Source organism: Misgurnus anguillicaudatus, unplaced genomic scaffold (assembly GCF_027580225.2).
Source record: "Misgurnus anguillicaudatus unplaced genomic scaffold, ASM2758022v2 HiC_scaffold_34, whole genome shotgun sequence".
NCBI lineage: Eukaryota > Metazoa > Chordata > Actinopteri > Cypriniformes > Cobitidae > Misgurnus > Misgurnus anguillicaudatus.
The window spans coordinates 4,282,170-4,305,186 of record NW_027395284.1 but is presented as its reverse complement, the minus strand read 5'-3'; the positions used below and the strand labels follow the sequence as shown (position 1 = coordinate 4,305,186).

The window sequence follows — 23,017 nt, the reverse complement described above, 5'->3', positions numbered from 1 at the left end:
CTATCCAATGCCAGTATAGACGGTTTCATCGGATGCACGCGCGCTGACGCGATACACGTCTGGATCCGAACCTTACTTCCGGTTTTGTTTTTTAATGGTCTGACTAGTTGCTAAACTGATCTCTGAACAAATGCCTCATCGAAAATAACAAATGTTTTGGTTTCCTAGGTAATCTATGTGTTCTTTTGTGCTTGTTATATAAATAAACTACGTTTAAAGGACTTTGTTGTTATTTATTCTTAGCGGAGTTCACCGGAAGTTACGTGCAGACCACGACAGCCGCTTGTTTATGTTGTTACTGCTGAAACAGTCTATAAAGCTGAAAAGAGCCAGGATATTATTTATTATAACTTTGTGTTTGGATGAAAGATGAAAGTCAAATACAATAGGATTGGCTTGAGAACGATTGCAATATGGGCTAAATTTTCATTTTTGGGTGAACTATTCCTTTTACAAAAATTTTCTTGTAAACATATACAAGTCATCTGACTGTGACTAGAAAGTTATTTTGAAAAGCTCACTCACAAAATGAAATATTTGTAATATATTACAGCTGAGTTGATCTTTGTTTAAAAAAATATTATTTTAACTCTTACACAGCACTATTTTAAACCGAATAATACATTCAGTATACTAAACTCTGAACTTCAGACTTGTACGTTCAAAACAAGTTCTGATGCCATAGCCCTGGGTTAAACCATTTTAAGCAAATACTCCAGAAGTAAGAAAAAAGGTGGTTTACTAATGTAATTTTAGCACTTTTAAACTTAAACAGATCTGTTTTTGGACTTTTTATAGGAGCTTGGAGTAAATAAGGAAGTATATTCAAGTATTTCAAGTATAAATTGTGTCTGATGTCGGGCTTACAGCATGGAGATCAACTTTACCATGTGATCCACAAGTCATCTAATAAAAACTTATAGACATCTTGTTTTAAATGCTGATATGACTGGCGTTTTCAAGATATTTGATCTGATCTGCTAGGTCAGCTGACTAATGTCTAATTTCATGAAGTTTAGAAACAACTCAATTGCAACCGATGTCAACATGATACCGGTCTGACAACCCCCCCAAAAACTGATCACAGAAGGTCTGTATATTAACATTACATAATGTTAACACGGGTCAGCACAGAACGTCTGATATATAATATTATATCGCGTGTTTCGTAATGTAACGTTACGTCCATCTAACATGTTCGTGAGATCCGATCAGGTGAACAAACACGATGTCCCAAAAATGTCTGATAATTTACATATAATGTTATGAACCTTCAAAAGGGCGATTTAACGTCAAGTTGGTGAATGTTAAAAAAGCTGTAATTTTTTACCGTTCAATCCTCTTGTTCTCATGGCCTCCTTTTCTTAAGTTCAGATAGCTTATGTATGCTTTCTCGTCATGACAAGGCTCCTATATCGTTTAATTTTTCACCAGTTGTTTAAAAGTCTTAATTTTGACAATATGTTTCCACAGAAACTAAGTAAACAGCCATTAAAAATATCGCCTGTAATAGGCCTAGGTTTTCACAGTATTTAGTTAGCTTGGTTTAGCTAAACTGCGTCCTGCTATAACACTTCCAAGATATCTAATAAACTCAACCACTTAATACTCAATGTATTTTGAACATAAATATGTCTTCCATCCACACATACGACAAGTTTTAAATACAATTTAAGGTAGAAAACAACAAACAAACAAAGTAACAAGAACGCGGCCTTGTGTTTACCAGTAAAGCCGGGGGCTAAGTTGAGTGAGAGGCCGAGGCCTGAGCTCGTCTGTCGGGCAGAGGTATAAACCTTCCGTCGGGTGACACAAACACTCACCGTTTATCGCCAAACGACGAAACGAGATGAAAAACACACAAAGGTGAAGAAAATTCGGATCTGGAGAAAGTTGTGTCAGACGGTACGACTTGAATATCTCTTCATTCCCTGCGTCTGTTGTTTGTAAGATAGAGGTCAAAGTAAACGGGAAGGCGATGGGTGAGATATATTGAGTGAAATGGAGAGAGCCGACGAGAGATCGACTCGAGGCTCCGCATATCACGAGGCTCCGCAGCAGGGCTCAGAAATGTAACCGCGCGACAGGGGGCGCTGAAGAACCTCGTTATTTACATTCAACGAGTCAGCCAAACATTAAATTATTTAAATAAATTGCAAATGTATTATTTTTTTATTTTTAGAATGTAATGTTAATAATGTAACGCTTCTTATTATTGTGGAATTGCATAAAAATACATAAAATGCAAAAAAATACTAGTGTAGTGACAGCAAGTAACACTCTTTAACGTTCATCATCTTTGTACAGCGCTTTGTGAATGTGTTAACATTAAGCCTTGCCTCGTTCATTCCTATGGCTCCAAACAAACTTAAACAAAGTTAAACATACTAGTAAAAACATGGACGTGTTTGGTGGTTTCAAAATGTATCCCTGTTTGGAGCCATAGGAATGAATGGGGCTAGGCTAAATGCTAACACATTCATGAGGAGCTGTACAAAGATTAAAAATGCATGCATTGAAAAAAGATAGGTGTGTATTAATTAGTCTAAGTTGAGGTAAGAACATAGTAAAATATTGAAAAACAGTGGTGTTTTCCTTTAAAATGATAGTTCACCGAAAAATGAATAATCTTTCATCATTTACTCACCTTCAAATTGTTCCAAACCTGTATAAATTATTCTGCATTATTCTGCTAAACACAAAGGAAGATATTTTCTGAAAAATGCTTGTAACTAGATCTGGGTCACCTTTTACTCCCATATAAGGTGGCCATTCGTGCCAGTTCCGCCGGACACGTCCCGAACATGTTTTCAGGTTCGTTCTCCGGAAGTCGCGTTGCTCGACCGCATACGTCATCACATTTCAGTTAAAATAGATTAGAAAATTAAGATTTATTTCTTTTAAGACATACAGTCATTGTAGTTTCATTCTTACCTTAATATGTAACGGTTGCTTTTCTGAAATTAAACCCGAAATATTAAACCTTGATGACGTATGCGGTCGACCAACGCAACTTCCGGAGAACGTACCCGAAAACATGTTCGGGATGTGTCCGGCGGAACTGGCACGAATGGCCACCCTACTCCCATAGTATATTTTTTTTTACAATGAAAGTCAATGGTGCCCCTGATCTGATTTGTTACAAACATTCTTCAAAATATCTTCGTGTTCAGCAGAACAAATTAATTTATACAGGTTTGGAACAACTGGAGGGTTAGTAAATGATGACAGAATTTTCATTTTTCAGTGAACTATCCCTTTAACACATAAGCCCCGATTTTCCTGTACACGTTATAGTTCTGTGGGGGTAAAATGACCCCAGAAATTTAAAAAGTGTTTACAAAAATATTTACATTTTTAATGATACAAATAATATATCTTTTTTGTTTGTTTAATTCCCATTTATACATTAATGCTTTGTTTTGGGAGATATAAAGTACTTTTGTATCTGTTTACCACTTAATTCCTCAACTACACCATTAGCTTGCCTGTAAAATATCAAATTTCTATGAAAAATTCACATAAATTATGATCTAAATTTGATTTAAATTGTTTTTAGATATTGATCTAGATGTTGTGTGTTGAATTCGGCCATTTGGTGTTTAGAAAAAAACATAAAAGAATTACAGTTTAGGAAATCAATCGTTTTGACCAGCAGATGCCCATAAAGACCCATTCATTTTACTGGATGTGGCCAACTGCTCAACATCACTACTTTAGTGATACATTTTGTGAATTTATGTTTATATAAACATATAAATTAGAATTATATAAACATTAGAAAGGACATTAAAAATAAATATTATTTCAAATAGTAGAATTTTTTGAATAGAATTTTTCTAGAATAGTTTTTGATGCATTTTGAAATGTCCGTTTTTACAAAATACGAAAGAAATTTGACTGAATGTAGGTGTGTGTGTGTGTCTTTATGTGTGTGTGAGTCTGTGTTTCTGTGTTAAAATTTTCAAATTTATTCTAGATACATACATTTTTTTTTGACAAAAAAAATTGCATTTCCCAATCATTTTCAATTAGGGTCATTTTTACCCCAAGGAACTATTTTTTTTTTAACAATCAAGCCCAGTTTTTATATGAATCTTGACAGATAATCTGGAAAAGTCACAAAATCTTATTCCACTGAGATAAAAGGACCCATGTTTTTTAACTAACGAAAAGTGGCTTGGGGTAAGACTGGCCCCAAGGGTCTTATTAGGGTTAAATAACAACTGCACTACATTACACACATTTCCAGTTATCCTAATAAGAATTGAAAAGCTATATCCAAAATTGGGACATGCTATGCTCACCGTTAATGTTTTAAATAAACTTCAACATTTGACGCAAAACTAGATTTTATTATTTCAGTAGAATCAGAAAATAAACATTATGCCCTAAATTTAAATCTGTACAAGTTACAACATACAAAATATGTGGTACAGTTACAAAAGCTCGTAAAAATGAATCACTGAATCCATCAGAAGGCAGCACCAATATGTAAGTATTAAAAACATTGTACTAATATTTGTAAGTCTACCATTTGCATTGTAGTGCTGTTAAAAATAGTGCTGTAAATATTGTGATGGTTGTTGAATATTTGTTTTGTAACTATTGGGAACATCCATTTCACTTCAATCACCAGTAGTGCAACTTAAATGAGGTCTTATATTTCCATGCATGACAGCAGTACATGTAGACACTCTTGAATGCATACTGTACTGCAGTGACTTCATGTAGTATAATAAGAGATGTAAGTACCTTTTAGAAATGCATTTACATGACTATAAATACATACAATAAGCATAACTACACGTCTTCGAAATACTGAAAATTAAAAATAACCTAAAAAACTGTTAGGTCATCATACGCCAGTTTATAAGAACCCAGTGATTCATTGATCTTGAATAAAGTTTAGTTGCAAGCTCCAGCATATCCGCAAGAAATGATTTGTTTGCATTTGCTTATACAGACAAAATGTCATCTCACAAAAATGCATGCTATGGCTAACCATTAAAGACTAAAGTATTGACGCATAAAAAAAAGCTCTCCCATGGTTCAGCTGTTCTCCCAATGTCACAGAATTAAAATGCATTTTCTCCGATCGTCCTCACAGAGGTTAATACAGTTTAAAGGCAACACTACATTTAATAAAAGACAGAAATTATTAACTGATTAAACAATAAAACCAACACGACGTTAAAATATTGACGTCGCCAAAGTTCAAATCATGCATTGCATGTCTAAAAATGCTGAATTCAGAGGAAATTGATCTTTAGTTGAATGCTAGGCGTGTTTTTGATGACTCGAGGAGCTGGCGTCTTAGTGTTGATGCTCTCCTGGTTCCCCTTGACGGCTGCCTCCAGCCTCGCTTTCATGTGCGGAGAGGAGGCCATCAGCGCTTTGAAGACATCCGAGTGCTGGGGGCCGATGCGCATGAGGTCTTTCAAAGCAGACTCGTGCAGTGCGCGAGATGATGCGGGGGCCGAGGCCAAAGCGTTCTCATCTAGCAGCAGAGAGATGAGGAGGGGCAGCAGCACAGCCACCAGTTGAGGACCTGCTCGGATTAAAAAAACATGGTAATGCCGTATCCCTTTTGAATTTTTCAGCTTGGGCTTTCAGTAACAATAGATGTCATTGTTTTGATTGGTTAACAGTGCCAGTGACTTACGGTGAGTTTCATCAGCGGCAAACACGAGTGCTTCCAGGGCTCGGATTTCATCTTGCACTGCCTGTAGTTCTGCTGGGCATTGAGGACGACTCTTTTCAACTTCCTCCAGCTGTGACACCAGATGGCCACCCAGAGCCAGAATAAACGGCCTGGAAATGGTTGCTGGGCCTTGAAATAAAGATGCTAGCAACTGATAACTCCTGCTCAGCACCTAATGAAGAAATCATATATAAGATAGAAAAGTTGTTAAAAATATGTGACTCTGGGGGCGTATTACAGAAACTTTGGTCTTAACTTAAAGGTGCAGTGTGTAACTTTTAGAAGGATCTAAAGACAGAAATGCAATATAATATACATAACTATATTATCAGTGGTGTATAAAGACCTTACATAATGAACTGTTATGTGTTTATTACCTTAGAATGAGCCATTTTTATCTACATACACTGCGGGTCCGCTTACATGGAAGTCGCCATTTTGTGCCGCCATGTTTCTACAGTAGCCCTAAATGGACAAAATGCTGTACAGAGCGCGTTTTATCACTACTACACAACAACATGTTTGTCCTTTGGCGGCCACTGTAGCTTCTCTATGCGTTTCGGTGAATGGTGGACTGAGCCGTTGGTTGCAATTCACAATCTCACTGCTAGATGCCGCTAAAATCTACACACTGCACCTTTAAGATATGATGTGTTAAACTAGGATTTTTCGCAAATTCATATTACAGAAGCAAATTTTAAGTTGATTTAGGATTCTCATCTTATCTCACCAAATCTCTAGTTAGGAAATCTTAAATAGTTTAATCACATTCGGCTATCAACTCTTACACTCTAAAAACAAACGGTGCTATATAGCACCAAAAATGGTTCTTTGCTTGTAATCATAGAATAACCATTTTTAGTGCCATATAGCACCGGTGAAGCACCAGTGAAGCACCTGTGTAGAACCATATAGTGCTTTGTAGAACCATATGTGGTGCTATAGTGGTGCTATTCACCTTATTCCGCCACGCCCCTTTTTAATTCTTCGCTCTTCCGCATTTTGTCAACCGCCTTCCGCTGCTAATATGGCACAGTGCATTCGGTGGTTAGTTTGGTGGTTAGAAGATTGTTTGTAGTTCACTATAACTTTAGCGAAATGACAAATATCGCTACTGCTGTAAATGTTTTAAATTAGGAGGACGGTTAAAACTCCATATGACGCTCGGATAGTCTTTTATTGTCCCATCAATCGTCTCGTGGTTAGACGATATGAAGCGGCCGCGGCAAGTAACCTATGGGACATATTACCTCGTCCTGTCAGGAGTTGATGGAGCAGCTTTGAAAATTATTAAAAGTATGTATATTTACACAGTGATTTCGTCTTTTTTAAAGCAAATGTGCACCTTAGCCAGTCCAATAACTATTTCGTTTTTATGTGGTAATGTATGATAGAATTCATTTGCAAACTTGTCAACACTTATTCCTTCAAATCAGGAGATTTAAATCCTTTTAAGTGGAATCTACAAAGCTCACATATGGTTTAAGAAATTCCTTACAGATACTATCTGATCACATTGTAAAGGTTTATATAACTGTATGACAGGTAACATCTGATCACATTGTAAAGGTTTAATATAAATGCACAACATCATATCACATTGTAAAGGTTTAATATAACTGCATGGCAGGTAACATCTGATCACATTGTAAAGGTTTAATAAATGCACAACAGCTCACATTGTAAATGTTTAATATCACTGCATGACATCTGCTCACATATGAAGGTTTAATGTAACTTTACAACAGGTAAAATCAGGTCACACTGTAAAGGTTTATAAAGATAACTAGACTAAGAAACAGCTAACTTTTCAGCAAGACCACCCTGCAATAAATTAAGACACAGCTTTATCGGAGTCATCAGGAGCTGATCCCAAGTGTTTATCTGGAAGCTGTTGGTGTATGTACTGGTAAAGTGCTTGGTGACTGTGTAATGGATGCAATATCAACCCTCTGTAAAGCTGACAAAGATGGTTGTTTCTCAGCAGAGATATGTACATTTGTGCCAGCTCAACACATTGAAGCAGTTTCTCGGACAGGGTTTACAGGACTAGGCCTTAATTATATTAGGACATTTTAGTTTTTACAAACAATCCTTACAAAAAAACAAGACTGGTGCGCATCTTGTGACAAAACAATGGCACTCATATATGTTGAGGTATGTCAGTAAAAGGTGTTTTTAAATTATTGTAGCTCAAATATGCATTTTAGCCTGGGACCAGGATAAGCCCTGTCTGAGAAACTGCACCATTGTTTTCCCATATCAGATGTAGGTTGCTTCAGGTTGAGTTGTGATTTTAAAGTGTAGTTGTGGTCAGAGACGGATGGATCCTCTCATTGTGTTTCTGCATCACAGTTTAGGAACATGTTGATTGTATCATCCTCACAGTTGTCCTCTGCTTCACTACACATCAATGCATCTGTGAAAACAATATAACCATAAACAGTTTTATGTTAGTATTTTAAATAAACTTGCATCATGAGAATTAATATCTAAATGGCACCCATACTTAAACAGAACAGTGTGTAAGAGAGAGATGCATTAAAAAGAGACAGTAACATTATACACACAGCCTTTAACTTCAGTGTTAAATAATACGTTGTTTAATAGGTCATTATCAATATCTGAATGAGAAATGAACTGACATTCTAGCATCTGAAATCTCAGTAACTTGTAGGAATCACGTGGGCTACTGTAAGAATGCAATGTACTATAATATCTCGTTGTACTATCGTAAATATATAAATATTGGTGGACAATTAAAACCATTCAAAATAGTTGCATTAACAAACTAACGTTACTGATCTTAATTGTATTTGTAGAACGGACTTCACAAATCTAACTTTAGACAAACGAGCACATAGTTAGCTAAGATAGCTTACCTGAAACTGGACACCTTTTCAACACCCGGCGTGGTTTAAAGTTACCGGAACATCGTAGTCGAACCATTGCTTGGGATAAGGGTGTTCCTCAGTCGGCTTCCCGTCCGTTAAAATTGGTAAGAAACAAACATAAAGGCGCTTGAATGAACTTTTTAAGCTTAACGCGTCGCCTTCAGTCACTGCCTCAGCTGCTCTTCTTCTATGCGGCCGGAAGTACGTTGACAAACTGAGCGCAATGGCGCCGCCCTTGTTGTCGTGAAAAATAAGGTGAATATGGCCCCTATATGGTTCTACACATGTTGATGTCTTTCTTTGTTCAGTCGAGAAGAAATTTTTAAGAAAATGAACTAATCCTTTATATTTAAACATTAAGCAAATGTGACTTAAAAATGAGAAAACTATTCTTCTTAAGTGCTAGGATACTACTGTACATTTCAACATTTCATAGAGACATGAGAAGAAATACTGAGTCAAGTGTGTACTGTATGATCCTATCAAGTGTTCACGGATAAAATAACTTGTTTTTTAATAATGAGGGATGACAGAGATTGGAAGATCGTTCCACTTGTGAGAAACATTGTGATAATGTGAATAATGGGAGTGATGTAGTGAAGGTAAAAAATATCCAAAAACAAACATTGCACTTGGTTAAACAACGTGATGTCATTCTCTAGCAGGTCTATCATAATGTAATTGTTTTAGCTAGCTTTCATTTCACTTTTAATTTAGGACACCTGTGGGTTTACCCTCAAGTTAAGACTGTTTTTAGGATGTTTTGTAAAGTTAGGATGCTTCTGAAATACCACTTCCTATCTGCAGTTAAGATAAGATAATGTATACAGGAACGTTATTTTGTAATAGATTTTGTCTTAAATGAGGTCCTAACTGAAATTACCATGGTTACCAAACAGTTAAGATAAGATTTTAAAAATTAAGATTTTTCTGTAATACGCCCCCTGGACCACAAAAACAATTTGCACGGGTATATCTGTAGCAACAGCCAACAATACATTGTATGTGTCAAAATGATAGATTTGTTTATGTCAAAACTCATTAGGATAAGATCATGTTTCATGATGATATTTTGTAAATGTATCAAAACTTAATTTGGATTCAGGTGCTAAGGACTTAATTTGGATAACTTTAAAAGCCAATTTTCTCAATATTTAAATTTTTTGCACCCTCTGATTCCAGATTTTCAAATAGTTGTATCTCGGCCAAATATCGTCCTATCCTAACAAACCATACATCAATGGAAAGCTTATTTATTCAACTTAACTTTCAAGAAATGTACCCTTATGACTGGTTTTGTGGTGCAGTGTCACATATGGGTGATTACCGCGAAATTAGACTTATGAGGTGTCATGAAACATTTTGATAAAAAAGTAAATGCTAAGTAAGAGTATCAAAATAAGAAGCATATAGTTACAAACATCTCTTCATGTACTATTTTGCACATGATTTCAAATGACATCATACAAACCAATTTTGTTGCTTTTTCCACATTTAAGGGGAAATTTTCATTACCGCAACGTGTCTATGACTGGATTTGGGTTCTTTGACATGGAAAATTTATAATTAAAAAATCTAAAAAATAAAAAGCTTCAGTGCATGTTATACTATAAACATTTACAGTAAAGAAACATGTGGTATTTGGTGATCATTGGTAAATGTAGAAACAATAATAAGGAATATAAATGTGTCCAAGACCAATGTTCTCATCCTCCGCAACATTTTCAATCATTGTTTAATCCATCAAGGAACTAACATTTCCAAAAAAAAAATAGTTGGAAGGGACATAATTGACTGTGACACTCAAGATGGCTACCAGGTAAGCAGTTCTTATTTTCTCTCATGTTGTTACAAACCTGTATACATTTCATTTCTATGTTGAACACGAAGGAAGATATTTTGAGGAATGTTTGTAAACAAACCGATCATGTGCCCAATTCACTTCCATAGTAGGAAAAAAAGAGTGCTATGGAAGTGAATAGGGCTCATGAATGGTTTGGTTGCAAACATTCCTCAAAATATTTTCCTTTGTGTTCAACAAAACAAAGAAATGTATACAGGTTTGTAACAACAGGAAGGTGAGTAAATGATGAGAGAATTTTTATTTTTGGGTGAACTTTCCCTTGAACTCATTCCCCACCAGCCATTTTATGAAAAGTTGCCCGCCAGCATTTTTTGTGATTTTCACAAAAGTTTCACAAAATTCGCCTTCCAGAAAAACTTTCTTCTAAAAAATATAAACATACAAATATATCAAATAAAAGAAAAGACCCTCTGCGTTCAAACAAACAATAAACAAACAAAACGGGGGGAAAAAAAACGTTTCATCCAATCTATATTTTTAATATATTTCTTAAATATGGGTGTTTTTCTTTTTTTATCAAAAAGCTGAAATAATTGCATTTTTGTGAAATAATTTTGTTAGAGATCCGATTCAGAACGATTATCAAAACATACACAGAGTTTAAAACGAGTAAATAACGTTTTTGACTCAGTTTTTCATAATTTGCCATCTAGTGGATAATCACAGTATTGCAGATTAACAAAAAATTCATTAGGAACACTGCTTTTATGCAAATATAACTATCAATGGCGGTAAAAGAGTTTATTACATTTTAAATGACTCTCGAAATGTTCCTCTTTCACTTACCACAGGGTCCTTAGACTCCAGACTGGCTCTAAAAGTCTGGATGCAGCGAGTCTGCAGTGGCTCCACAGCTGTAACGTCTGCACCGGTGTACAGCAGAAAGATAGTGAGGGCTGTCAACATGGTAACCTCATCCACTCCAGGCTCATTTTTATCTGTGCAAGACAGAAATCCAAAGAAAAGTACGTAAAGAATGTTCCTTAAATTATTTAACGCATTTGCGAATGAGAATAATTTGGGTGTATAACTGCGAGCATTACCTTCATTCCAAAACTCCAAGAGTGTATGGAGTGCACTGCATAGCAGATCGGTCCAAGCCCCACGACTCTTCTCGGCTTTGCTCATGGGAGAGGTGAGAACAGTGCGTAAGGCCTGCAGGACGCCCGGCACCAGCTGTCCGCTCTCGGCTCCAACAGAAACCTTTATCACCTCTCTCAATACTCCAAGCAGCAGATAAAGCACTGTGGGAAGCACTGACACACTGCCTGCAAAGGGGTACAATATGTTTCATGTTTTGGATCATGAAGGCTTTTGGAGTTAGCAGAATGAATAGGTTTCAAACAGATTTCCCAAACGCTACTAACAAACACGACCCACTTGGGTGTCACCATCATTTTGTCTTTGTGATCTTTCAAAATTGAGAATCCCAAATTGAACAGACTGCCTAAAAAGGAGACTTTAAAGTTTTTTCATAATATACAAAGTAACTTTTTTGACTGCCTTACCCTCTGGTGAACAAATGGATGGCAGTTCTGAAAGGATAGCCAGAGCAGATGTGACGAGTATACAGTCTGTGTTGCTGAGGGAACAGGTCAGTCCTCCTCGCCCCGTGGGGCTGCCGGCCAGCTTGGGACTGAGCTGTGGAAGTTTCCGGACCAGCGTGCACAAACACAGCTCCAGAGCTCCAAAAACTTGAGACTTCCCTGGTACCAAACCACCAGTGTCCCGTCCCTCTCCGAACTCAGGGACGGTTTCCTTCTCTGCCGCACCATCATCCACTGACCAAATACAGCACATAAGAACATTGAATTCAAACAGACAGGAGTCAAAATAATCTAAACACCAAGCTGAAGGATTCAGTGATGGAACTGGACTTTTTTGTTAGCCGAGACTCACCCTCAGCGCTGTGACGTCTCTCTTTGACGTGTTCTTGGGCGGCGCATACGATTTGGCGCACCAGTTCCAACACAGCCAGGTGAATGCTGGGAGATTCCCGAGTGACAATAAGCCTGTGCAGTATGCTGAGCAGCTCAACACTCAAAGCCTACAGAGGGAACAAAGAAGTACTAAATCAGAGATGAACTACACTGAAAAAAAGACTAATACTAATAACTAATATAGAGAGAAAACAACTGCATTTGTTTACTTGGTTACTATATTTTAAAGGAAAAAAACACAGTTTTCAATATTTTACTTTGTTCTTACCTTAACTTAGACAAATTAATACATACCTATCTTTTTTTCAATGCGTCCACTTAATCTTTGTACAGCACGTCGTGAATGTGTTAGCATTTAGCCTAGCCCCATTTATTCCTTAGGATCCAAATAGGGATGTCAGGATTTTTATATCCTTAAAAAAATTGTGTTTTATTTTGTGCCACCATACTTACTCATTTAACTACTCATGTAACAGTCTTTAAATAGGAAAAATCCTGGAAGTATTTGGTGGCTTCTAAATTCATCCCTGTTTGGATCCTAAGGAATTAATGGGGCTAGGCTAAACGCTAACACATTCACGACACGCTGTACAAAGATTAAGTGCACGCATTGAACAAAGATAGGTATGTATTAATTCATCTAAGTTGAGGTAAGAACATAGTAAAATATCGAAAAACAGTGCTGTTTTCCTTTAAGGTCATCATAGCAATTAAGTCTGAATACATGAATAATGAATACTATACCTGATCATTGCCCACTTTTGAACGGGGCCAAGGCACTTCTAATAAAGCCTGTAGAGCCTGAAGACATGAGATGATGTTTTCCATTTGGTCTCCGGAGCGAGGCGAACACAAAAACTCCACACTGATTCCTAAAGGAAAGACGTGGAACATTAAACATCATTGCACTAAAAACAAAGATGCCTCCTAATATAGGTTTCAGGTGCTAAATGGTGGTCTAAATGGGAATCGTTAAACATTTTGTGCATTTTATGATCCTCAAAATTATACCTCATAACCAGTCTATCAGAGCAGAATTCAGTGGCTGTAACACTTTAAATCGTAAGTTTTAAATTGTATTACTGACCCCCTGTAAGTTATTACAGAGCAGGAAAAAAATAAATGTTTCCACTGGAAAAGGAGAATGACGTGCTATTGCAGCCCAAGTCCTGTTGGGAAATTAAATCTGCATCTCCATAAAGTTGGTCAGCAGCAGAAAGCATGAAGTGCTCTAAAACTTCCACGGCTGCGTTGACCTTGGACCTCAGAAAACACAGTGAACCAACACCAGCAGATAACATCACTGACTGTGGAAACTTTGCACTGGACCTCAAGCAACGTGGATTGTGTGCCTCTCCTCTCTTCCTCCAGACTCTGGGACCCTGATTTCCACACGAAATGCAAAAATTTACTTTCTTCAAAGAACATAACTTTGGACCACTCAGCAGCAGTCCAGAAGCGAGACGCTTCTGACGCTGTCTGTTGTTCAAGAGTGGCTTGACACAAGGAATGCGACAGCTGAAACCCATGTCTTGCATACGTCTGTGCATAGTGGTTCTTGAAGCACTGACTCCAGCTGCAGTCCACTCTTTGTGAATCTCCCCCAAATGAGTTTTGATTCATAATCCTCTCCAGGGTGCAGTTATCCCTATTGCTTGTACACTTTTTTCTACCACATCTTTTCCTTCCCTTCGCCTCTCTATTAATGTGCTTGGAGAGCTCTGTGAACAGCCAGCCTCTTTTGCCATGACCTTGTGTGTCTTGCCCTCCTTGTGCAAGGTGTCAATGGTGTCTTTTGGACAACTGTCAAGTCAGCAGTCTTCCTCATGATTGTGTAGCCTACTGAACTAGATTGAGAGACCATTTAAAGGGCTTTGCAGGTGTTTTGAGTTAATTAGCTGATCACAGTGTGGCACCAGGCGTCTTCAATATTGTACCTTTTCACAATATTCTATTTTTGTGAGATACTGAATTTGGGATTTTCCTTAGTTGTCAGTAATATATCAGTCTGTGTGTAATGAATGAATATAATATACAAGTTTCACTTTTTGAATGGAATTTTTGAAATAAATAAACTTTTTGATAATATTCTAATTATATGACCCGCACCTGTAGTACGTATCTGATCACGTGGGTATCTTTGACATGAATAAACACATAATATAAATAAAAACAAGTTTGAGTAGCCGTATGTGGCAGTTTCTGATATTACTGCTTGTCTTCAGATTGCAAATATGTGGTGGTACGCTGCAAAAGGTCAAGGTTACAGAACAGTAAATAAAGCAAATCTAGCAATGGTTTTTCAGTGCACATTGAAATACATCCCCTTAACAACCTAAAAACAGAACATTTTTACAGATCCACACCCAGAATGAGGTAGAGCCGATCTGTATTGACATCCTCTGGAGATTTGACACTGCTCAGTGAAGTAGACTGGCCCATGGAGGTTGGGGTGACCGGTCGGGAGAAGTTTGCGGGCCCCTCATCCAACATGATGAATCCGGTGCTGTTGAGCCATAGAGCAGTAGCGTGGAGAATGGTAGCCCAAGCGCTACAGTAATGTGGACGGGCCTGTTCGACCGTCTCCGCTGTATAAAATGCTCCACCTGACAAACAATCATGCATGTTAGCGTATCCTCAAATAGAACGAATAACAGAGAAATGATTTTACAGTCATGGTCTGGTAATATGATTATGATGACTGACCTGTTGAAGGGAGTTGACTGGAGTATTGTGGGGGCAGAGTGAGCAGGGCGAGGTCCTGCAAAGCAGCCAGCCACAGGCGGCTTAAGGTTGCCAGATCTGCCTGGACCAGTTTAAGCAGACCAGCTCCTGTTGAACCAGCAGTCCCGACATCTTCACTTTCCTGCGGACAGCTCCCTGGGCTCTCCTTCATCCTGGAGCTCTGAACAGCTGTAATGTACACCTATGAGAAGGGAGAGCAAAATCTCATCCATGTTTTACTAATCAAAATACATGCAAATGTATATACGATTTTGCATCATCAGGCAAAAATTTTTTCAAAGCAAATAGTGGGCAAGTCAATGGAGGGGTAAATTTTTATCTCATTCCACAAGCCATTTCACTCTGATATAAGTCACAGTAGAGACAAAAACACGATCACAACTTCTGTTCATGCTGACTTTAGTAGTTTATTGGTGGTATTCAGTACCTCTGCCCAGGCTTTGAGCACAGCCAGTGTCTCCATAGTGAAGGTGCTTTCATTGTAGAGTTGACTGGGAACGTCTTTGCCAGCTTGAACCTTGGTAAGAGAAGAGGCCAGAAGCTGATGCACCCTTCTCAGGTCACGTAGGTCACTGATGACCCCGCTGGCAATCCAAGCACTGCAAACCTGAATGACAACCGAGACATTTCAGAAAGTAGGTCACACAAACACATGAATTCAAATGATTCAAAAACAGGCATGACAGTGCGAGGGATTGTTTTGGGACCTTGCGGTGCTTCTAAATAAATGTATTTGGTAAAACAATAATGAAAGACTTGAATTAAAGGAACAGTATGTAGGATTGTGGCCAAAACGGATATTGCAATCACAAAACTTGAGGCTAAAACTGGTACTGCAATCACACAACTGGTGGTCAATACACAACATGACAACATAAACATCAGTTGAGGGCTGCAACTCCACTTTTTAAATGATAATATCCTGGCCAGATCACAGTTGTGAGTGATATAAGTAATTGAAATGAAAATGATTTCTTAATGTCTAGTGACATATCAGGGCCATTTTAGGATTAATTAATATAAATTTCTTATATACTGTTCCTTTAATACTAAAAAACTGTTTTTTTGCTATTTGAATCAACAAGTGTGCAAGTCCAAACAGATGCAGTATTTAAAAATGTGAATTTTTAAGTTGTTACTTGGCACCTGGCAGGCTTTAGCAGTGACATCTGGAGGGGCATCCACATGGAAAGCAGGTCTAAGTGCAGCTCCAACCTAAATGTTTCAAAAAATAACAACATCACAAATGTTTTGAAACATTATCTCGGCAATTTGCATTTGTCCAATCATTTGTACAGCATTTACATCCTACAACGAAGCAAGCCTAACTGTGCGTTCACACCAGACGCGGTAGAGGCGGCAAAAGATGGACGCTTGAACATTTTGAGTTTACTCGCTTCATTCACGCGTAAAATTCTAGTCATTCGAGACATTCACGCGGAAATTCACGTCATGGGAGGGGCTTCTGTGACTCTGCTCGCTTCCTGTAATCACGTCACTACTAGAGCAAGCTCCTGATTGGTAATCGCGCCGCGAATATCCAACAAAGTTCAGATTTATCAACTTGCGCGGAACGCTGCATCAGCGATGCGCCTTCACCACCAATTGCGCAGCGCTTACCGTGCCGCAGGATGCCTATTCGCGTCTTTGCATTGATTAAATATGTAAATAACTCGCGCTTGCCATCTCTTCTGCTTCTGGTGTGAACACACAGTAAGTAACCCTTTCAGAAACATTTATGTAATACATTCTAGCACATGATACTAAATGTTTTATGTCACTATTTGAAACTAAGGGCCCCCCAGTAAACCCACAGATAACCTAATTTAGTGAAATTGATACGCGTCACCACATGCGGGCACACACGCACAGTAACAGGAGAATAATGAGCAGGCTCAGGTACTTCCTGATGGGTATCTAGCATATATAACACCAGCAAGCTTTACTTTAAACTTCTGAATGAAGACTTTCAAACTTTCAGGCATCTTCCAGTACAGCAGGCAGTTTTTAAACAACTAAGCTCCTTGCAATTACCTATGCATTTAGGGGATGATCATTCAAATATCAAATTAAATTGACATATATATATATTTAAGCCATTTTGCCTTTATTTGACAGATAGTGTAAGTAGAGGAAAATAAAGTACAGGGGTACAGGATCTGCAAAGGATTACGAGACAGAAATCGAACTTGGGACACCGAAAGTGCATCTGCACAACATGTTGGAGCACTGTCCACTACACCATCAGCTCCGACCAATTACATTTACATGTAGGAAATACTACAAAAAATATGCAAATTAAGGTTCACCATTATTATATTAAATACACAGTTATTTCATGCACTTTGACGTATTTACACTGTAAAAGAGTTGGATTCTTATGCTAAACATAAAAAAAGCATCAAAAAAGTAATTGGATGCAAGACGGAGTGCCAAAAACATTGCAGGATTCAAGTATGGTGCTGTATGACGTCATGAAAGGCGGAAATGCTTGCATGGGCATTGGATGGGCGCAAGACATGCATCAACATGCTTCGTTCAAGTTACAGAAATCTTTGCCAGCGTTGCACAGGAGTTGCTTATTTGTAGTTTAGTGTTTTTAGACACAATATAAACAGTTTCATTAAAGATCTGTTTCTGGTTGTGAGAGAAATATAACCTTTTTCAGCTTCTCAAAGAACCCAGCTTTAAAGGCAGGATAGGCAGGAATTATCTAAAAAAACTTTTTTACAAATTTGTTTTAACTGTCTTTATATACAAATACATAATTAAAATGTAAGTACTCTGAAAAAGATAGTATAAAACTCGAGTGTCTGTAGACCTCTCACGACTGTTTTAAACACAGTTAATTATTTCCATTTGTGACGAAACAAATGATTGGCTTGCGCGACTATCACTCTCTCTCGTGACCATGGCACCACCCCTGTTGCTATGGGATCTGCCCACACATGCGCACACCCGATTAATTTGAACGTGCACAAGGCACTCTAGGAAGAGCAAAAGTATGGCAGAGAAAGTGCATTCAGAACTCACAGTACCTGCATATCCAGTCAGCGAAGGCAAGCGAGGCAAAAAAAGGAATAAACGAAGAAATCCAACGAGAGTAAATATCGCGTGGCTTTTCCTCGAGTCGACGATGTGGTAGCGGTATTGTCTCCTGAGTGTAGTCCTCATCAGAGTCAACAATGCTTTCATCACGGAAACTCTTTCATGCAAAACACTGGCTTAATAGTGAGTACTTAAAGCCATCCTATTTGTTTATATTCATAATGTGAAAGTTAAGTGTATTATTACATGTGATTGTGACATGATGTTACTACATGCACCGCGCTCCTTTCTCTCCGCTCGTCTCGTGTTCATGTGTTTTGGGGGCGTGGCTTTAGAAGAAACCCAGAAGGGAGGGGGTGGAGTGAATGGAAAAATGAGCTGTGTTTAAAACAGTGGTGAGAGGTCTACAGACACTCAATTTTTGCTGGAAGTCACCAAGCTTACATTGAAACAATGAGATCACGTCGCTCTGCTACTCGCTGCTAGTATGAATGCAGCTTAAAAACTCTTCAGAGATATGAAGGATGCAATACTACTCTATGTATTAAAGATTAAAATGTGTGTCATGTCACCTTTAAAATTAACTGCACAAATATATCTTGCTTTCAATTTGATAAAATTTTGCATACATTTTTTCAAAGATCAAAATTGTTCCTTTCATCACGGCTCTCTGGATTAAACTGAAAGTGTACAAAGTTGATCTTAGGAATGAGGCTAGAAATAAAGCTTACATTAGCTTGGTATTGTTCCAGAATGACATGTCCAGGGAATTCAGGCTCAGGCACATTGGAGAATTTACGGATAATGACCAACAGTGTTTGCAAACCGGCCAGTCGGAGCTGATCGCTGTGGTCTGTGGCTGCCATGAAAGCCATGCGTATGAGATCAGCCAGGTGGAGAACAAGAAAATCTGCAAGACAAAGGTGTGGTTCCCCTAAAAATTTAAATCAATGCAAAAAAGCACTGCAAGCAAAAGTTATATTGACTGACAGCTTCAGTCCCAATTCACTTTCAATGTGTGAACAAACAACGAAAGATAACATCACCAAGATCCACATAGAAAGTGAAATGGGTTTGCAACATGAGATTAAATGAATTCTCTTTACCACAGAAGATGGCGCTATGTCAACAGATATATACACATCGATTCAGACAGTCATAGTGTTGCGGCAAATAAACAGAAGTTATTTTAATGCTGAAAAGAAAATGTTTAAAGCAGAAGCAGTGTGTATGACAAGAATAATGTGACTAACCTGCGGACTCATGTAAACGTTGTTTTTGAGCCAGTGCCATATTGAAGTGAGCTGGGTCTCCGTGCTCACACTGTGCAATTATACGGCACACACACTCCATGGAAAACACACGAGTAGACCAGCGAAGGCTGTTGAAGGGGCCGCTGGATTCAGGCTTAGCGTGAAATACAGAGGAGTCATCAAATCGATCTCCATCCTCCTCCTGATGAGTCTCAACCGAGGCAGCTGCAGCAGAGTCTAAAGTGTCATAAAACCACCACAAAAACAAAACAATCTATGATAAAAATCTTTCAAAGCGACCTAAATAAAATGATATTTCTCATGAAATTGTACACAAAAGATTAGGCCTTTCATTGTGCCACACTTTCTAAGAAAATCACTTGGCTCGTATCTTTGCAAGTATAGGTGGGACATATCATAAAATGTAACGGGTCTCTTTACGGGATACTTTAAATTCAATAAAAATGTCACCATGATCAATGTTTTTTTTCACAAAAATAAGCTTGGTGTTTAAAGGATTAGTCCATTTTCTAAAAAAATACCGGATAATTTACTCACCACCATGTCATCCAACATTCTTTGTTTATATAATTATATTTTTTGAGAAAAACGTTACAGAATTTTTCTCATTTTAATGGACTTTAATGGACCCCAAAACTTAACAGTTTTAATGCACAAGGATCCTATCTAGCGAAAAGATTTTCTTGCCAAAGAATTTTTAGCAAGAAAAATAAAAAATATGCACTTTTAAACCATAACTTCTCGTCTTCCTCCGGTCGTGTGATGCGCCAGCACGACCTCATGTAATACGTCATCACATCAAGAGGTCACCGATGACGTATGCGAAATTACGCCCCAGTGTTTACAAGTGTAGAGAAAGAGGACCGTTCCGACATTGTTGTATGTTGAATGATACTAATCAATGTCTTTGTGTCAGTTTATTGTTTAAAATAGTCTGCAAATGTGTGTAACACGTGACCTTTCGACATCATTACGCAATTACGTGAGGTTGCGCTGGCACGTCACACAGCCGGAGGAAGAAGAGAAGTTATTTCTATTGCCAAAAATGACAATCGCTTCGCTAGACAAGACTCTTATGCCTCGTTTGGGATCGTTTAGAGTCATTTGAAACTGCAATTTTAAACTGCATCAAAACTGTTAAGTGTTGGGGTCCGTTAAAGTCCATTAAAATGAGAAAAATCCTGGAATGTTTCCTCAAAAAACATAATTTCTTCTCGGCTGAACAAAAAAAACCATCAACATTTTGGATGACATGGTGGTGAGTAAATTATCTGGATTATCTGGATGGTCTAATCCTTTAACAAATGTTTATGACACTTACACGTTTTGTCCAAAAAGAAAATCTTCACAGATAAAAACAACTTTTATGAATTTTGAAATATTTTTATTTTTTAGTAAATGCATTTACTAGAAATAAACTAGAAATAAAAAGCTAACCTTAGGCTACAAGCGAAACTACACCACGGTCTTAACTTGTTAGCCACCTTACATTTTAAAGCTTTAAATAAAGTCACGAGTGGGGGTATTACTGGTGTGTTTTTTATAGTAGAATAAAATGTGAAAATATCTACTGTTAACCCAAGATCTTATTTAAGAAGTTTAACCAAAACCCCATTCAAAAACCCAATTTACTTCGAGACAATGGAACCGGAAGTGCTAAAATGTAACTTGCTTCCGGGTTTTGCCTACAAAAAAATACACCATCCCAGAGGCATTCTATTAATATACTATACTTGGTGGAAATAGGCCATGTTTTACTTAGATATGACAGATTAAAACCTCTGAAATGAAACATTAAGATCTTCTTTGTTTCCCTACACTGCTGTTGGAGTTGAGATCTAAGCTCACCTGCCGAGGCAGACAGCACATCCTTGCAGAGTTTTAACCAGTGTGCCAGGTTGCACTCGGAAGCGGAGCTCATCATGTGGACAAGCGTCTCCCGAATGTCTCGGCACAGGTGTGGGTCGGACTCCCTGTCCAGCAGACTAAACAGAGCTCCCTCCAGGCCCACCTCCTTAATAGTGACATCTGGAAAAATTTAGCATAAAAAGATTGATGACCATGCTATATTCTGAAATAATATAAAAAGGCAAAATGATTTATTTTTTGATTTTTCAAATGTAGTTACAGTGGCTCCAAAAGTATATAAATACTTGGATACAATTGACATGTATGATTTTTTATGCATTAGATATATGAAACCAAGATTATTGGAATATAATCTAATTTTCTAATCAAATATTTCATATTTGGATATGAAATCAAGTTGCATTGCCAAGTAAGTTTTACTAGACTTTTCATCTAGTTTTTGATCTAGTTTTGAAACTTTAAATGCAAAAAATGTGCTTGTGCGGCATTTGTTTACAAAACATAAAACATTTATTTTAATATAATGCACATGTAGCGATAATCAAATGTTTTTGGTGTGATGTATAAACACTTAATATATGTTACCCTGCCTGTGAAAAAGTCATTTTTGTGATTTACGGTTTTCTACATAAAATCACCCCACACAATTTAAAGAACATGCTGTGAAAATATAACCTTAATAGCTTTAATATTGACAGAAAGATTGAAATTAAGACGAAATCAATTATTAAAATAAAACTTTAATGCTCCACATGTAATTTTTTGACTGTGAAACTTAAGCATGGATTTCACAGACAGGGTCGCATAATGAACGAATATTAATTACAGGGTTCCCACACCTTAGTTAACTTCAAATTCAAGGACCTTTCAAGGACTTTCCAGGTCCCATACCCTCAAATTCAAGGACTAAATGTGGGGACACATTTCAAGTGAGAGCAAGGTTACATCGTGTTACCTTTAAAGATACATTGTTACAGTTCCCTTTTGAGGGAACGCGCGCTACATAACTGCGGTGACACTTTGGGGACGCCTCCAGGGGTAAGTGCGTCTGAATGTGTATATCAAATTCAACCAATGGTGAGGCTTAACGACAAAGACGGGGTGATGCGGTAGCCAGTAAGTATATCGCTATCTGAAATATTGCCAAAGACGGCATTACAGGGACGCAGGAAGTATGGCAAGGGAGACGCAGCGTCTCGTTCCCTTCTCAGGGAACAACAGTTACATATGTAACCCGAGATGTTTTCATTTGTCACAATGCAACACATCTATGCAAAAAAACATTTTGGTATGAATCAACATTCGCATACAGAAGATGTAAGCATTTAAAGCAAACAAGTGTGCTTAAAAAGTCTAGAATATTTATGACATTATCCTACACTACACAGGGAATAATATGGATTTTTTTCCCAGAAAACTTCTTGCATAAAATAGATTCAAAGACACTATCAATGACCTGTATCTATGTATGTATATGTTCAAAAACTTCCCAGGGCCTTGAATTTTCCCCCAGATTCACAAACTTTCAAGGATTTCAAAAACCCGTGGGAACCCTGTGAAATACCAGACTGTGTAGTTTGCAATGATGACTCACCCAGTTGTGTGTTGTCTCTGCGAGGCAGCTCTTTAACTAGCGCTACAGCATGCTCGGATACCTCCACTGCCTCCTTCTGAGCCAG

General features: G+C 37.8%; 2 protein-coding genes and 1 long non-coding RNA gene across 3 annotated transcripts in view; all 3 read right to left on the bottom strand.

Annotated features, from left to right (window-relative positions):
• LOC141363339 (E3 ubiquitin-protein ligase HECTD1-like) overlaps positions 1 to 2,087 on the bottom strand; it is a gene marked incomplete at its 3' end in the record, with an annotated part of 32,592 nt that extends 30,505 nt beyond the window's left edge. Inside the window, exon 1 of the mRNA XM_073865978.1 lies at positions 1,824 to 2,087. The remainder of the gene's footprint in view (positions 1 to 1,823) is intronic.
• A 2,247-nt stretch (positions 2,088 to 4,334) lies between these two features.
• LOC141363345 (HEAT repeat-containing protein 5A-like) lies at positions 4,335 to 23,011 on the bottom strand. The gene is made up of 15 exons (XM_073865986.1): positions 22,933 to 23,011; positions 21,318 to 21,497; positions 19,449 to 19,685; positions 18,927 to 19,105; positions 16,294 to 16,362; positions 15,575 to 15,754; positions 15,109 to 15,328; positions 14,769 to 15,008; positions 13,147 to 13,274; positions 12,362 to 12,509; positions 11,971 to 12,243; positions 11,506 to 11,730; positions 11,249 to 11,400; positions 5,666 to 5,876; positions 4,335 to 5,551 (listed from the first exon to the last, which is right to left on the bottom strand). Exons 2-15 carry the CDS (start codon positions 21,391 to 21,393, stop codon positions 5,253 to 5,255), a joined length of 2,637 nt encoding a protein of 878 aa, XP_073722087.1. The 5' UTR covers positions 21,394 to 21,497; positions 22,933 to 23,011; the 3' UTR covers positions 4,335 to 5,252.
• LOC129428220 (uncharacterized) lies at positions 7,380 to 8,860 on the bottom strand. Its single transcript, XR_012368865.1, has 2 exons — positions 8,587 to 8,860; positions 7,380 to 8,123 (listed from the first exon to the last, which is right to left on the bottom strand). It is a non-coding gene; the product is annotated as an uncharacterized lncRNA (long non-coding RNA).
• Positions 23,012 to 23,017: the final 6 nt, after the last annotated feature.